Source organism: Heteronotia binoei, chromosome 16 (assembly GCF_032191835.1).
Source record: "Heteronotia binoei isolate CCM8104 ecotype False Entrance Well chromosome 16, APGP_CSIRO_Hbin_v1, whole genome shotgun sequence".
Taxonomy (NCBI): domain Eukaryota; kingdom Metazoa; phylum Chordata; class Lepidosauria; order Squamata; family Gekkonidae; genus Heteronotia; species Heteronotia binoei.
The window spans coordinates 55027878-55045507 of record NC_083238.1 but is presented as its reverse complement, the minus strand read 5'-3'; the positions used below and the strand labels follow the sequence as shown (position 1 = coordinate 55045507).

General features: G+C 47.0%; 2 protein-coding genes across 3 annotated transcripts in view; one reads left to right on the top strand and one right to left on the bottom strand.

Annotated features, from left to right (window-relative positions):
- STAT1 (signal transducer and activator of transcription 1) overlaps positions 1-11427 on the top strand; it is a 43015-nt gene extending 31588 nt beyond the window's left edge. Inside the window, exons 19-23 of the mRNA XM_060257408.1 lie at positions 575-714; positions 1731-1916; positions 3604-3676; positions 7653-7752; positions 11077-11427. Coding sequence (XP_060113391.1) covers positions 575-714; positions 1731-1916; positions 3604-3676; positions 7653-7752; positions 11077-11100 — 523 coding nt within the window. The 3' untranslated portion in view covers positions 11101-11427. The remainder of the gene's footprint in view (positions 1-574; positions 715-1730; positions 1917-3603; positions 3677-7652; positions 7753-11076) is intronic.
- A 3231-nt stretch (positions 11428-14658) lies between these two features.
- The window catches only part of GLS (glutaminase), a 94457-nt gene continuing 91485 nt past the window's right edge, over positions 14659-17630 (bottom strand). Inside the window, exon 17 of one of the 2 annotated variants that reach the window (XM_060257409.1) lies at positions 14659-17254. In XM_060257409.1, coding sequence (XP_060113392.1) covers positions 17098-17254 — 157 coding nt within the window. In that variant the 3' untranslated portion in view covers positions 14659-17097. The remainder of the gene's footprint in view (positions 17255-17630) is intronic. The other variant, XM_060257410.1, reaches the window with a different exon arrangement.

The window sequence follows — 17630 nt, the reverse complement described above, 5'->3', positions numbered from 1 at the left end:
ACAAACAACATTAAAAAGGCTTCTTGTTACCCATCCCGCATCAAGGGCAAATCCTGTTCTCTCTTTTTGACCACACCGCCAATACCACTCGGTGGAACCCTACATGAAGAAGGAATTGGGTGCCATAACCTTGCCCAATATAATCTGCACTTACAAGGTGATGGCGGCGGAAAATATCCCAGAAATTCCACTGAAATTCTTGTATCCAGACATTCCCAAAGACCACGCCTTTGGAAAATACTATTCCACCCTCCCCTGCATTTTGGCTTCCTCTCTATGTGGTGGTTGGCTCCGCCTCTCACGGCGGCCATTTTGTGGTCATGCCCATTTCCCTATTTCAAATTGTAACGGTGCCCACAGACTCAAAATGGTTGGAGACCCCAGCTCCAGAGCTTCAGGCAGGATAGGGATAGGAAAATCTCTAAGCAAAGCACATTAAAAAGGCTTGTTGTTACCCATGAACTTCCTCAGACCAGCAGAAGAAATGAGCCTACTAGTTCACGGGCCAGCTTTGTGTGCGTCTCGTTGGCAGGTGATCGCATGCACACGCCTTTCTCTGTTTCTGACTTTGTAGAAGTATCGTGGGCTTTATCAGCAAGGATGGGGAGCGGAACCTCCTGAAGGATAAGGAGATCGGGACCTTCCTTTTGAGATTCAGCGAAAGCAGCAGGGATGGAGCGCTCACTTTTACCTGGGTCGAAGGGCCGCCGGAGGGTAAGCGAGAACCGTTCCCTCTAATCAGGTTCAAGGTTCTGGTGTTGACTTTTAAGGCCTTGACCGGTCTGGGACCTGCATACCTTTGGGACCCCCTCCTCCGGTATGTCCCCAGAAGACTGTTACGCTCTGCTGAGAACAATCTACTGGTGGCCCCTGTCTCTAAAGATACTGGGCTGTCCTCAACCAGAACTGGGGCTTTTACAGCCCTGGCTCTGGCCTGGTGGAACTTTCTTCCAAATACCACCGGGACCCCTCCTGGACCTAATGTAACTCCCCAGGGTCTGTAAGGCAGAGGTGGGTTTTGGCTGAGGACAGAGATGGTTCCATCATAGCCGGCACCCTCCTCTTTTTCTCCTTTTTTCTCTTCCTCCACCTTTGCTTTGGCTTTCTTCTCACCTGCTTGGATAATGCAGCTGTCATTTCTTGTTCTTGCTTTTAACTTGTTTTTAATGGTTGAATGTTGCCTAGAGCAAGGGTTTCAAGTGTCAAGAGGGCTTCGTGCCCTGAGGAACGGCCTATGGTCTGCTTCCTTTTCCCTCTCTCCTGCTTCTGTAGACACCATTTTTGTTTTTTTCTGTGGGTGTGAGGCATCCAAGCAAAGCAGCTCTCCTTGCTCTTTCCCCCTCCCTCTCCCAAGAGAGGGGGAGGGAGGAGTCTCAGCCAATGGAGGAGCTTCGTTCTGTAGCTCTGCTGTGTGATTGAGAGACCCTGACACAACTCTAGCTATCTCTTCCCCAAGGGAGGGGTAGAAAGGAGGAGCCTTAGCCAGTGGAGGAGCTTGGCTCTGTAGCTCTGCTGTGTGATTAAGACAGCCTGGCACAACTCTAGCCGTCTCTTCCCTGTGGGAGGGAGAGGGAGGAGGAGCTTGGCTGGGTAGTTCTGCTGTGTGATTAAGGGAGCCTGGCACACAGCTCTAGCTTTGATGGAGACAGCTTTAGTCGTGCAGGATCTCTCAACTTTTCTTCGTCTGCATCCCACATCAAGGGCAAATCCTGTTCTCTCTTTTTGACCAGAGCGCTATTACCACTCGGTGGAACCCTACACGAAGAAGGAACTGGGTGCCATAACCTTGCCCGATATAATCCGCACGTACAAGGTGATGGCGGCAGAAAATATCCCAGAAAATCCACTGAAATTCTTGTATCCAGACATTCCCAAAGACCACGCCTTTGGAAAATACTATTCCAGACCCAAGGAGAGTAAGTTATCTTTCGGGAGGAAGTCAAATTTGTATGATGGCAAGTGGGTGTGTTTGCGCCTTTCCCTGTTTTCTACAATGACGGACTCAATTGAGGGGGGCAGTTCTCTGACCTAAAACATGGACGATGGGGTGTGTGTGTGGAAAATACAAGGGTCCATCGCTCTCCTCTGCTTTTGTTCTAAAATTCCTTCATCCTTGTTCCTGCTTTGCAAAACGGCAGCAGCATCAGGTTTTCGAAGGGACATGATTTTATCTATATATCTAATAGCGATATTTGGCCTTCTGTGGTTACATAATCCATGGATCGGGACCAGGGCTTTTTTTGTAGAAAAAGCCCAGCAGGAACTATTTACAGTCCAGCAGGAACTCATCTGCATATTAGGCCACCCCCACCCCGACATCACCATTGTTTCACACAGGGCTTTTTGGATATCCCGCCCTGAGCCTATTAGGGTAGGGCAGGATATAAATCTGATAAAGAAGGAGGATTGCAGATTTATACCCCGCCCTTCTCTCTGAATCAGAGACTCAGAGCAGCTTACAATCTCCTACATCTTCTCCCCCCACGACAGATACTCTGTGAGGTGGGTGGGGCTGAGAGGCTCTCACAGCAGCTGCCCTTTCAAGGACAACTCCTAAGAGAGCTATGGCTGACCCAAGGCCATCCCAGCAGCTGCAAGTGGAGGAGTGGGGAATCAAGCCCAGTTCTCCCAGATAAGAGCCTGCGCATTTCACCACTACACCAAAGTGGCTCTGTATGAGGTAGGTGGGGCTGAGACACCCTGTAAGGTGGGTGGGGCTGAGAGAGCTCTCACAGCAGCTGCCCTTTCAAGGACAACTCCTGTGAGAGCTATGGCTGACCCAAAGCCATTCCAGCAGCTGCAAGTTGCGGAGTGGGGAATCAAGCCCGGTTCTCCCAGGTAAGAGCCCATGCACTTCACCACTACACCAGAATGGACTCTCTGTGAGTTTTCTCTGTTTTTTAAAAATAATAAAGCCCAGCAGGAGCTCCTTTGCATGTTAGGCCACACCCCCTGATGCCAAGCCAGCCGGAACTGCGTTCCCGCTCAAAAAAGAAAAGCCCTGATCAAGACCACACCAACGCTGAACATATTTTTCTGCAGACTTGGGATACCCCCACATGCAAAAAAAAAAAAATCCAAAAAGTTTCAAAGAATAGAGAGCTAGACTCAAGTCCAGTCGTGCTTTAGGGACCGACAAGATTTCGAAGGTAGGTAGCTTTTGAGAACACTCCCTTTGCCAGATACGAGCCAGAATGGCGGTCCCCACCTAACGAAGGGGAGCGTTGACTGTCTTCGAAATTTATTTTCCGAAAATCTTATTGGTCTGTAAGGTGTGACTGGGCTCGATTCTTAACAAGTTGTCCATCATTTGTATGGTAGGGTGGTTGGCCTTATCGCAGTGTGGGGTCCGAGTCAAGACTTGGTGGGGGGCACGGGCTGAGTCCTGGGTTCAAATCTCGACCTCTTGACAGAACTTGCTTCATTAGCTGGGTCTTTCAGCCCAGCTTCCTCTCAGAGGTGCCGGCGAGATAAAGTGGAAAGAAAGAGCGCCGTCTTAGACCAGCTAGATGTGTTGAAGGAAGAGACGCTTGTTTTTTTGTTGTTGTAAAGTAAAATTGCTAACTCTGTGGCCCTAAAAAGATGCCTTTGTTCCCATTCTAGCTTCTGAACCCATGGACGTGGACAGTGACAGAAAGGGATACATCAAAACCGAATTAATCTCTGTGTCTGAAGTGTGAGTTTGCCGAGAAGAAACCCGCATGCAGCTTCAAATCTGCTTGTTTTGTTTGCTGCTAGAGCGGCTGCATGGTTTTGAATAAGGGGGTTGGAATGGTCGGTTCACCTTCTTCCTTCTCACACAACATGGCCACATGTGCCTGCCCACGTCAGTGGCACCGCTGGGTTCCATATTTGCACTGATTCTAGAAGCGACTATGGGGTTCACCTGCCCTTCTACCACTCAGGGATGGCTGCCGGCCACCAAAGGTCACCACCACTCCATTCCTGTCCCCCTGCTTACACTTGAAAACGTACACAGCTGTCAAAAATAAACTCTTGATATTCTCCATCGGTATAATGTGCTTCTTCAGTTGAATGCAGCGTAAAGGCTGAGCAGAGCCTTCACGGTTTTGGGGAGGGAGGAGTGTATGTCCATTGAGGATTTGTGCCTGGTGAGGAGGGAGGGGTAAAGGAAGGAGAAAGACGAAGACGGAGGAGAGAGAGCGAATAAGGCGCGAATATTTCAGTGGAGCGGAGGCTCCTTGGAGAACTGGCGGAAAGGCAAGAGAGGGCGAAGCAGAGAAAGGTTGAATGGTTAGAACAGTGATCAGCAACTTCCTTTAAGTAGCCATTTTCTTCGTAATGTGGGGGGGGGGGGGTCTACAGTGTACTAGGCTACTTACGGCATGCTTTTCTGCTCACCCATCCACGCTCGGCAGGGCTGTGTTCTCGGGGGGCCGACGACAGCCGCTTGTCTCATTGATTTCATTACGCTCATTTTTCTTGTTTGCGCCCTCCTCGTCAGCTTCCTCCTTCTGGTATACATGCTGGGTAGCCCAGACTCGTCCAATTTCAGAAGCCAAGCATGTCCACGTACTCTTCTGTATGTCTTCATGTACTGTCGCCTCCCCACAACTTTTCTGTTTCACTTCTCCCACCTCTGCACTTGCTGGTCTCAATCCAATGGATTTTTTTTTTTTAACCTCCTGGCTTCCTTTTGTGGCTGTTTTCATTATTGCCGTGGTTTTCTGTCTCTTTGGCTGTGAGCCTGAAAGCTGTGCTTTGTGTCACTTTGGTGTAGTGGTGAAGTGCGCGGACTCTTATCTGGGAGAACCGGGTTGGATTCCCCACTCCTCCACTTGCAGCTGCTGGAATGGCCTTGGGTCAGCCATAGTTCTCTTAGGTGTTGTCCTCGAAAAGGTAACTTCTGGGAGAGCCCTCTCAGCCCCACCTACCTCACAGGGTGTCATAAGAACATAAGAGAAGCCATGTTAGATCAGGCCAATGGCCCATCCAGTCCAACATTCTGTGTCACACAGCGGCCAAATATATATATATATATATACACACACACACTGTGGCTAATAGCCACTGATGGACCTCTGCTCCATATTTTTATCTAACCCCTTCTTGAAGGTGGCTATGCTTGTGGACGCCACCACCTCCTGTGGCAGTGAATTCCACATGTTAATCACCCTTTGGGTGAAGAAGTACTTCCTTTTATCCGTTTTAACCTGTCTGCTCAGCAATTTCATCGAATGCCCACGAGTTCTTGTATTGTGAGAAAGGGAGAAAAGTACTTCTTTCTCTACTTTCTCCATCCCATGCATTATCTTGTAAACCTCTATCATGTCACCCCTCAGTCGACGTTTCTCCAAGCTAAAGAGTCCCAAGCGTTTCAACCTTTCTTCATAGGGAAAGTGCTCCAGCCCTTTAATCATTCTAGTTGCCCTTCTCTGCACCTTCTCTAAAGCTATAATATCCTTTTTGAGGTGCGGCGACCAGAACTGCACACAGTACTCCAAATGAGACCGCACCATCGATTTATACAGGGGCATTATGATACTGGCTGATTTGTTTTCAATTCCCTTCCTAATAATTCCCAGCATGGCGTTGGCCTTTCTTATTGTAGTGTCTGTTGTGGGGGAAGGAGATACAGGAGATTGTAAGCCATTCTGAGACTGATTGAGAGAGAAGGGTGGGGTATAAATCTGCAGTCTTCTTCTTTTGCTTGTGTATGTGTGTGTCAGTGCTCACTTTTTTGTTAACATTTAAATTTATGCCCGCTAAAAGCTCAGAATGGTTAACAAGATTATCGGTATGGCACAACTGACAATCTTACTCAGTTCCGCAGGGCCTGTAAGACGACCCTCTTCCGGTTAGCCTACGCCTGACTGGATAAATGTAGCTTCCTAGATCTCTGTGATTACTGTATAGTTTTAATGTTAAAAATGTTAAGGTTTTTAGGTTTTTAAATGCTTGATTTTAAATGTGATTACTTTGTTCCGATTTTATTGTTTTATTGGTTGTTGTAAGCCGCCCTGAGCCACTCGTGGGAAGGGCGGGATATAAATCCCGGAATAAATAAACAAACTATGCTCTAGAACAGGGGTATCAGACTCATTTGTTATGAGGGCTGGATCTGACTTAAATGAGACCTTGTCAGGCTGGGCCATGTGTGCCATGAAATGTAATGCCAGGTAGTGTAGATATAAACTTTTTAAAGGATACTGACAAACACAGTTAAAAGATTTTGTATCTCTCCTGTGTGATTGAGGGAACTGGGCAAAGGAAGCTCTGGCTCTTTCCCTCCCTCCGCAGGGGAGGAGCCTCAGCCAGTAGAAGGAAAAGAGGCTTGGCTCAGTAGCTCTACTGTGCGATTGAGAAGGCCTGGCAAAGCAAACTTCCTCCTCCCCCTTCCTTCCCATGGGAGGAGCCTCAGCCAATGGAAAAAATAGAGGTTTTGATCTGTAGCTCCTGTGCAATTGAGCAAGCTGTGACACAGAAGGAAGAGAGAGGGGGAAGAAAGCAGACTTGCTCGCGGGCCCGATAGGAACCCTTGGGGGGGGGGTCTGATTCAGCCCCTGGGCTGCCTGTTTGATACCCCTGCTCTAAATTTATAAACAAAATGTTTCAGGGCTTGTCTGTCATCTTGGAGCAGGTTGTGTATGAAGTAATTCTCAGGATAGGCAGGGTTTTGGTTTTTTTGCGGGCGGGTTGATTAGATATGACATAATATCTCTGGCTATATATAAGGAAGAAAAGAAATGTGGCTTACGATAGCATTGCATTATATTATAATGTGACATGAGCCACCCTGAGCCTGCATGTAGTGTAAAGCGGGATATAAATCTCAAAAAATAAAACCTTGCAGCATGGATCAAGATGGGTAGCCGTGTCAGTCTGCCTGTAGCAGGGGAGAACAAGAATCCAGGAACACCTGAAAGACTAACAAAATTGGTGGCAGGGGAGGAGCTGTTGTGAGTTCTGAAGAAGTGAGCGGCGACTCACAAAAGTCACAAGTTTTGTTCGTCTTTCAGTTGCTCCTGGACTCTGGCTCTTTTCAACATTATGTGGAATGTGTTGCTCTTTGGATGCGCACAGCTACGGGGGGTGGGGGTCCTGCCTCAGCAGCCACGAAGGAAGAATGGGTCTCTCTCCCGAACGGAATCCCTCTGAGAAAGACCTTTCTGGTGTTCCCAGCTGAAAACAAATTATCTGTTAAGAACTGAGCTTCGTTCGTTTTTGAAAACCGGGCTTAGGTTTTTGGGGGAAAGTTGTGCCCAGCGTTCCCTCTAAGCTGAGTTAGCGTGAGCTAGCTGACAGATCTTTAGTCTCCAGCTAACACATCTTTATCTTCGCTCAGGAAGGAGGACCCCAGAGCACACTAATTGATGCAGTCGCTCACAACTTTAATACCAGGAGCTCACAAAGTAGAATTTTTGCTCACAAGACTCTGCAGCTTAGAGGGAACGTTGGCTGTGCCACGATGAGAGGGCGGTTCCTGTCTCAAGGCAAAGCAAAGTCCGTTTCCTCCCTCTTTGTTTAACTCGCTTCTAGACAACATTTAAGGTCTCTGCCTCAGTAGATCTAAGAATACCAATACATAGTGGAGGTAGAGGAATATTATGACTGAGGGAGGCTTCTTGATCACAGCTGCAGATTCATTCGACCCACCCCGTTCTTGTCTCCTCTCCCTTCTTGTCTTCCAGCAACGCGTCCTCCAAATTGCATATCCCGGACAACCTTCTGCCCATGTCCCCGGAAGAATTTGATGAGTTCTCTCGGGTGGTGAGCCCCACTGAAATCATGGTGAGTCAATAATGTGGGGAAAACAAAGAAGAAACTGAACCCAAAAACTGGAGTAAGAAAGCTGAAAGGTTAATACGCAATTAAAGGGCCGAACGTTAAAAACAAAGTGTAAAATAAATCATAAACCAACATACGTGTATTTATCGTAGAAAGCTAAAACCATTTAAGGGCCCATCATAAGCTTCTATCCTTTATCACACAGCCATCAGGAGGTTCACAAGTGGGGCTAGAAGCCCTTCCACTTTGCCCCCTCTCAAGCACCAAGAATACACAGCATCACTGCCCCAGACAGTTCCAACAATATGCTGTGGCTAATACAATCATAAAACCACAATGGGAACCCACTCAGCCTGACCTGACGTGTTTCGACCTAGACTGGTCTTCAGAGGTCAGAAAGGTAAGTACACCTATTGGCTCTGGCAAGACCTCCCTTTTTAGACTTGCATATTCGGATTGCCAGAGAGGACCGTAAATCAGGGATCCGTCAAATGCGGCTTAAAGACCTATACCGCACTGCTGGTACTAGCAGAACTAGCATCAATTTCCATCAGTACTGGCAGATGAAGATGAAGTTATTAACTTTAAATTGTATTGACTGGTTTTAAAATTGTTAAGTTTAATGTCTTATATTGTTAAATTTAATTGTTTTGATTATTATGGTATGTTTTTATGAAATGTTGTTAGCCGCCCTGAGCCTGCCGAGGTGGGGAGGGCGGGATAAAAATAAAATATTATTATTATATAATGCAGAATGCAATAGAACAATGCTGGACCACAAGGAAATTTAATGAAGTGACAAAGGCTTAGAGATATTCTTGAGGCCTCTTATTCTGCAGCCTTGTGTCTTAAGGGCGTACATATTGCATCCAGTGTCTTATTGTATGCCGCATGATCCAGAATTGATCAAGATAGGTGTAAGGTCAGAGCCTATGTGCCAAGAGTTATGTGTCAGTAACATGGACAGAAGTTCGTGTGTGCCCTTCTTATCTGGCATCCTGTTGTGATCTTTTTATATTCCGTATTAGCTTCCCTCTTAGACTTCCAATGATTTTATGGTACTTTTCTTGCGTAATAATTCAGATACTGAAATAGCTGAAGTAGTAGCAAAGTTTCTTCATAGTGTTATGGTTACAAGCCCTGATAAGTAATACTGCGTATTAAGAGTGGTAAAGCAGCAGTACTGTGGTCTGAACTCTGCTCACGACCTGAGTTTGATCCCAGCGAAAGCTGGTTTCAGGTAGTCGGCTCAGGTTGATTCAGCCTTCCATCCTTCCAAGGTCGGTAAAATGAGTGCCCAGCTTGCAGGGGGGAAAGTGTAGATGACTGGGGAAGGCAATGGCAAACCACCCCGTAAAAAGTCTACCATGAAAACGTTGTGAAAGCAACGTCACCCCAGAGTCGGAAACGACTGGTGCTTGCACAGGGGACCTTTCCTTTATCTTGTACTTTTAATCTTACTTTGTATGGACTCTACACTCTCCTAATTTGTAATTAAGCCGTCCTTCTATTGTATATGTCTATATGTAAAATACTGGGTTCGATGCATTGATGTTCAAAACAGGAACATACTTTCTTGATAACACCAGAACAAGACAAGATGGTGGGGCTGCGACCCTGCTTTTATGCATGCAAAGAAACACCCCCCAGGACCCCATACCAAATCGCAACAGTTGAGCTTCGTGCCAAACCTGTTCATTGGTCCCCATAAAGTCTTATTGTAACGAGTCTCTTGGGTCCTGATGTTGCCATGCAGGTGCGCTCCCGCCAAATGTGAAACTCAGTACACAACACTGATTAACATGTGAAATTCACTGCCACAGGAGGTGGCGGCGGCTACAAGCATAGCCAGCTTCAAGAGGGGATTGGATGAAATATGGAGCAGAGGTCCATCAGCGGCTATTAGCCACAGTGTATTGTTGGAACTGTCTGGGGCAATGATGCTCTGTATTCTTGGTGCTTGGGAGGGGGCAAAGTGGAAGGGCTTCTAGCCCCACTTGTGAACCTCCTGATGGCTGTGTGACACAGCCACTGTGACACACAGTGTTGGACTGGTTGGGCCACTGGCCTGATCCACCATGGCTTCTCTTATGTTCTTTCATGCCAATAAGGCTTTTCCGATGAGGTTTGTGTGCCGCTGCCCAATCTAGCTTTCTAAAGAACCTTTTCATATGGCTTTGTTGCTTCTGTAATCCAGACCTTCCCTCGAATAAGCGAGGGCGGTGTATCGGACGGGGTGTTTCCCCATTTTTTTCTGCATAAAGGAGGCATAAATGGAAGCCCACAATCTGCACAAGGAAGCTAATAACCTTGGTTTGCACAGTGTGGATGTAGATCTTTCCTTCCCCGATCCAGCATCTTATTATAGTCGATAACAAAAGATTCAGATTAGTTATTTGGATTTATTAGCGCAGGTTTTGCCAACATGGTGCCCATGGGCGCCATGGCAACATTAGTACTTCCCTTCGTGCTCACTGTTCCAAAGAGTGGGTGGGGCCATTATAAGGCAGGGCTTGTTATTGGCTGCCCTCATTCAAACGAAAGGGTTTCCAATTGGACGATGAGAAGAACTGGGAAGAATCTGGGCTTTCCTTAGTCAATGTGTGGTTCCATTTCCCTTTTCCACATTTCCTTCCTTTCAAGAAGCGTGAGAGGGAGTGATTCTGTTTGGCTCCATCTCCTGCGGTGGCCATGTTGGGGTTGGCTCCATCTCCTGTGGCAGCCATGTTGGGGTTGGGGTGGTGCTCCCCATTACCTCTCAGAGTTCCAAAGGTGCCCCCGCAGGCTCCAAAAGGCTGAGGAACCCTGTATTTGTGTGTGATTTTTGTACGCACGTAAGTATCACCAAGCAATTCATGGTTTAGACATTAATACCAGTGATGGCAAAAGAACGATTCAGGTGGGTAGGCATGTTGATCTGAGGCAGAGCTAACTTCAAGTCCAGTAGCACCTTTGAGACCAACAAAGTGTTATTCAAGGTGTAATTTTTGGTGTGCACACACACCCACAAAAGCTTCTACCTTGAATAAAACTCGGTTCGCCTTTAAAGATGCCACTGGTCTCGAACTTCGTAAGGATGGCAAAAAAAAAATGCTAGGAGGTAGGAGGGGAAAAATCTGCCGTCAAAACCTTGTGAAAGCAACGTGACCCCAGAGTCGGAAATGACTGATGCTTGCACAGGGGGACTACCTTTACCTTTTAGAGGGGAGATGTATCTGTTGTGTCGTTGACAACGGGCGTGCTCTGCAACCAAATACTCTTGTCATAGCATGAAGTATATTCTTTGTTATGACCGAAGTAACATGTGGTTTTTTTCCCCCCTTCTAGATGTATTCAAACTGTGATCCCTAAGTGCCTCTTCGGGAGCCTGCACAGAAGCATGAGTCACTTTCCTACCTGCTAGTTTTGCAGCTAGTTAGGATCCTAGCAAGGCTGTAAGACGGGCCTCAAACTAGTCTGTGCAAAGAGGATCCACTTCCATAATATCCTAGCGCACCAGACCCTGTCAGGTTCTGCCTTTGCGTTTGTTGCGGCTTCAGAAACCAGAAACGTTTTTCGCTTGCTTTCAAGAATTAATTGTTCAGTAAGTAGGACTTCACGTTTGCCTCCTTCTGGTATCCCTTCCCTTTCCTGTTTCTTTCTCAGTTGGTTGGCCAGAAAATAAAGGGGGCATTCCGCGCCGACGAGTGTAAAGCTTATGAAGTTGAATGCTTTGAAACGGACATGCTGATTTCTTTGGAGAGACTGGACTGAAAGATAAGCACTCTCGTCTTGCCTGGAGAGGTTGTATCACACGGTGGCTTCATTAGAAACTAGGCAAGTGGTTTCTCTGAGTGGTGAGAGCTCATTAGGAGTTCTGCATTGGCAAAAGGGTGTTTTTTTAAACAATTACATCCCACTACTCTGAGGACATAATGTGGCTTACGGTATCGCTCTCCCCTCCACCTCTTTAACCTCACAGCAATAACCCTGCAACATAGGTTAGGCGGAGCGTGTGACAGGCAGAAGATCATTCCGCCAGCTTCCATGATGGAGGGGTAAATGGAACCTGGCTGTCCCGGAACCTAGTCTGATAGGAAACACCACCATACTGGCTCTTTTCCAAGCTTTGGACAGTGACACTTTCTGCAGGGAAGCAGGAAGTTGGCATTGAAGTCACCATTATGGTGGACTCTCATTAGTGACAGCATGCGATCAGAAGGGGGGGATCACAAACCACATGGCTCCACAGAGGGGATGCCTGGAGGATGCAACATTGCATATTACCTTGCTTATGTTTTCTGGCTGGGTTGAGCAATGTTTAAGGCATGCATAGTTGCTCTCTTAGGAGTTATAATAACCTTTTTTCTCAAACAAAGCTTTGATTTAATAGGATTTGCCTCCATCTTGCTTTACTGATCTTCTCTTTTCTGGTGCTGTTTCGTACCTGTGGTCTCCACCTATGAGAGAACAAAATTGGCTGATGTGTGTGGGGAGGGGGAGGCAATTATTCAAATGGACCACTTATAAAAGGCCAGTGGCTATTGCCTGAGTGTAGCACAAATGAGCATGATGTGCATGGGAAGTGGGCATAAGAGAAGCCATGTTGGATCAGGCCAGTGGTCTATCCAGTCCAACACTCTGTGTCACATAAGAACATAAGAGAAGCCATGTTGGATCAGGCCAATGGCCCCTCCAGCCCAACACTCTGTCACTTAAGAACATAAGAGAAGCCATGTTGGATCAGGCCAGTGGCCTATCCAGTCCAACACTCTGTGTCACGCAGTGGCCAAACCCTGATGCCATCAGGTCTGCCAGCAAGGCCAGAACTCCAGAAGCCCTCCCACTGTTGCCCTCCTCCAAGAACCAAGAATACAGAACATCACTGCCCCAGACATAAGAGAAGCCACGTTGGATCAGGCCAATGGCCCATCCAGTCCAACACTGTCACACAGTGGCCAAAACCCAGGGGCCATCGGGTTTACCAGTGGGGCCAGAACTGCAGGCCTCCCATGGTTGCCCCCCAAGTACAAAGCATACATAGGATCCCTGCCCCAGACAGAGTGCTTCTATTGCAGGGGTGGCCAACAGTAGCTCTCCAAATGTTTTTTTTTGCCTACAACTCCCATCAGCCCCAGCCATTGGCCATGCTGGCTGGGGCTGATGGGAGTTGTAGGCAAAAAAACATCTGGAGAGCTACCCTTGGCCACCCCTGATCTATTACCTTGTTGCAAAAGTCACTGGTGGACCTCTGCTCCAGATGTTTACCCAATTCCTTCCTGAAGCTGCCTGTCCTAGTAGCGGCCATCTCTTTCAGCAATGCTGAATCCCATGAGTTAATTACTCTTTGGCATGAAAGAATGGTGTGCTCTCCTTCCTTGGAGGTTTTTCAACAGAGGCTAGATGACCATCTGACAGCAATGAAGATCCCGTGAATTTAGGGGGAGGGATTTGTGAGTTTCCTGCATCGTGCAGTGTTGACTAGATGACCCTGGAGGTCCCTTCCAACTCTGTGATTCTACAGATCAAAGTGGTGCCAAAGTGGATGCTCGTAACTGACAGCACCCAAATTAGAAAGGGGGAGGGGTGGGATTTGGAGGCATGTGGTACTACAGAGGATGCGAGGGGGTGAGATATGTGACTGGCCCAAGATCATTCAGCCAGCTTCCATGACATGATCTGGAGAGCCAGGGGGATTAAAACCCGGCTCTCCAGAGCCTAGTCTGACACAAAACACTTGGGCCAGTCACACAGCTTTATTGTGGGCTCGGGGCCATCCAGCTGAAAAGCAAAGTCAGCTTTGGAACCTGTGCCCTCCCACTGATTTGAATGTAGCTGGCAACAGCTCTTGTGAGGGACCAAAGGAGCAAGGACGTGCAAACTTGTGTCTATCAAAAGAGACTGGCTGCTCTACTGAGTCTGCTTAGCAACTGTAACACCGTCCCTGTTGGAGGGGGTGCTCCACACCCAAGACAGCCAATAAAATGTGTAGCATTGGGCTTTCTTTTAGAAGGGGGGGAAGGTTTATGTCGGGTGGGGAACCTTTTTTCTGCCAAGGGCCATATGGATATTTATAACATCATTCGCGGGCCATAAAAAAGTATCAACTTAAAAAAACAGTGCTCCACTGAGGAAGAATGATTCAAGCCAGCAAAACTAATGCAAATAATTGTTCTATTTGAAGTCACGTGGGGAGAGCCTAATCTGACACACACACCCCTGGCCCGCCGCCCTAGGCAAATGCATAGGTCCAGAGCTTTTTTGTAGAAAAAGCCCAGCAGGAACTCAGTAGCATATTAGACCACATCCCCTAATATTAGCATATTAGGCCACACCCTCTGGGATAACCAAGTGCAAACTAAATGGTGACAGTAACTTTTCCAGGCCCCAGGGAGGCTGCCGCACAGTACATCTGGGCCCTGTGATCCCTGCCTGGCCCTGGGGAGGCTGCTGCACAGGGTGGCTGGGCCCCACGATCCTCACTGGCCAGCCAGGCCCCAGAGAGGCTGCCACGTGGCTCGGTTCAGCCCAGCAATCCCCGAGGGCCACACCGAGTGACAGCCCTTGGGATGGAGGTTCCCCACCCCTGGTTTATGTCAACACACCATGGGTCCGCCAGTGAGCACCACAGCCGCAGCACTTCTCCTGGTGTTGGTCACGTGGGTGGGCCCAGGTCGTGCTTTTGCCCAACAGGGCTTCTGATTGGCCACTGAAGATTTGATTGGTTGTGCAGTTTTTTTAAAACGTTGCTTTGGCAGTAGCTGCCACCACAGCACAAAAATCTTCACTGGAGGACAAATGGTAAGCTGCGGCAGCCATTTTGTAGCTACGCCCACCACAGTGTCAGAATCCCAGAGGTGCCTGGGTTGAAAAGCTCGAGTACCCCCAAGAACACAGGTCTGGTTTTGCGGCAGTAAAGATGAGCACTAGTTTTGTTTTGTTTTTTTGTATTCCTGTTTATTATGTTGTAAAAAGCAACACCATCTCATTTGTAGTCCTGAAAATAACCTCTTATTTTCCAGAACAGCTACAGCTCAAGTATTGTCAAAGTCTATTCAGTCATGGGAAACTTGTCAGAAGCAAATACATTCATCACGGTTTAAATTCTCTACGATAAAAGAGTCTTGTCAAAGATCAAGCCAAATCGATCACAATTGGGGTCACTAAAAACATCTGTCGATAGTCCAGCTGTTCAGCTAAAAAAAAAAGGACATCGGCCCAATAATGACACATTTATCCACAGAAAAGATGGAATGGGTGATTCTAAATCCATTGTAATAGTTGCGCGTGAAGCATGAAGTTAGCTTCATCGCTCCTAGTTGCTGTAATAAATGCGGATACTTTAAATAGTGGGGGGTTCTTTGGAGCAAAACAATATCAACGCTCAACCAAAACCAAAAAAAAAACCTTAACCAAACAACCATGAGCAGCTGAAACTGAGGAATGGTGCATAAATAAATGTACATTATTAAAAAACTCGCAACCAAGGAATACTAAAGCTTTACAAAACGTAACTTCATTGTACAGTAAAATGGAATGAAAGCAAACTTTGCGGAATTAGGGTGATGTTGAAGTAGCTCCAGCGGGAGAAACAAAATACATAAAATGGCTTTATTTGCATATAGGCGTGTCTATATATATATATTCACACACACAATCTACTTTGTAACGTTACCAGCTGAGGAGATAAAGGAGGGATTATGGGAAATACAGAACACTGAAATGTTAGCGAATAAGGTGCAGGATTAAATCGTGTTGGTAGCTGGCTTCACCCCCTCTGGACCTGCAGGCTTTATAGGTCCGAGCAGTGTTGCCAGGGGCTCATGACCTGCATATGTTCCATTCTCAATTTGGTTAAAAGAAGGTGGGTGCCAAGGGTTGATTTGGCCGGGGGGGGGGGGGGGGGGAAATAACGGTCGGCCCAAATTTTCACGGGCCAGGACAGACGAGTCTGGGTTTGGATATGCTAGTTCAACAAAGTACTTCGGTCTAGGGCCTACTCAAGAGCTTCACCTCCACGCTCTCCTTGACTTTAGCACAAGCCAAAACTAGTCTCCCCTTCCTCGTTTTTATCATGAGCAACGAAGAAGGCGGCTGAGGACATCTTCCTCTAGCCTGCTTCCCAAAGCAAGGGTCACTGCAGCAGCAACAATAGTTTCAATTTAAGGTTTTAGTGTAGCCCCTTCCTTCCACAGATTGGAGGATGGCATGCGAAATACTGACAGTGACATCATGATGGCCAAAGGATATCACTGTAGCCTTGATCTTGTAGGACTCGGATCCACTGCACAAGCTGTATGCGTAGCGGGTTTGACGCAGAAGCAAGATTGGTCTTTGGCCCGGATCTTCCACCGTTCACAGAATACCGTTCAACCGCTTTCACAGCAACAGCCTTGGCTTCTGCTGTTGTCAAGTCACACCACGATCTTTAACCCCCACAGTAGCTTGATACAAATTATTAAGGATATCAGGGGGGTTTACATTAGCTTTCCACTGTTCACAAAAGGAAGCAGTGCGGATTGGCTGAGATCTGACATGGAAGCATAAGAAAAGAAAGAAGCAAAGCTGAAAGGAAAAGTTACCAGCAACGGGGGAAAGCTCGTGAAAAGAGAAATGCACACAAACCTGTGCGACTAGAAAGGCAAAGGGGCTTGAAACAAAACACTGTCTACAAGCCTAACGTGAGATGATCAAATTATATTCTATGTTTTTTGGTCAAGCAAACCTTTGAACAGATTCCCTGATGCAGTGCTTTTCAAAGAAAAGGTAAACCTAGAACACAAACTACTAGTTCATAGTTTGGGAGGGGAGAAATCACATGATGCCACGAGGTAGCGCGAAAAGGTAGTGGGGGGGGGGAGCAATGTTAAGTGCTCAACATGCGCAGACAAAACATGTCCGCATCGACTCTCGAAATCTAGCAAGACCACACGGCTGCTCGCACACTAGTCCACAAGCACACTCTAAACAGCGCTTCATTCATTTTTTTTTTTTTTAAAGCAAGCAACGCGGGGGAGTTCTTGACCACGGAGTAAAGTTTCACTCAACAACAAAAAAATAAAATAAGTAGTGCACAGAACAAACGACAGTTACTTCTCTCTTGGTTATATGTGGCAGGAGGTAATATTGCTCACATTATCGAGGGAGGATCTTGAAGGGGGATTTTTGTTAATTCCACCCCCCCAAGTCAGAGAACGAGATTTGTCCCTGTGTGCGTAAACGAAGAAAAGCTCCAGTAACACTGAAACGAAGAGATACTTCTGTAAAATATACATCACTAACCAATAGAAACACACACGCTCTCCATAATCAATTCTCCACAATTAAAGATACACGACTCGGTTCTTGGATCTAGGTGAAGAAGGGTTATTATAGTAAGCCGTCTAGGTTTTTCTGTACAGTTTGATCTTCCTTGCTGTTGCTGGAGTCTTCTGGCGGGGTGTACTGGACCTGATACTCCTGAAGAATTTTAAACAAGTCGTGGTGTCCAAAGTGCAAAGCTTCATCCATGGGAGTGTTGTTCCATCTGCAATGAGACAACGCTTTCAAGGAAAGAAGTATTCTCAAATAAGAGGGTTGGGAGCTACCTAAATCTTTACATGGAAAATGCTCTTGAACAAATGTAATCTATTTGCATTGTGCTCATGTGCAACCTTTTATCTAAAAGAGTGTCAGAGGGCAGTCCTGTTGGTCTACAGTAGAAGAGCTAGATTATAGTCCAGGAAGGCCTTAAGAGTTCAACAAGATTTTCAGGGTATGAGCTTCTGAGAACTCATAAGATCGAAAGAGCCCTCCCTGCTGGATCAGATCAATGGTCCACCTAGTCCCGCCTCCTGTCTCACACAGTGGCCAACCATCTCTGGAGGGCCAACAACAACATAGAGGCTGAGGCCTTCCTAAGA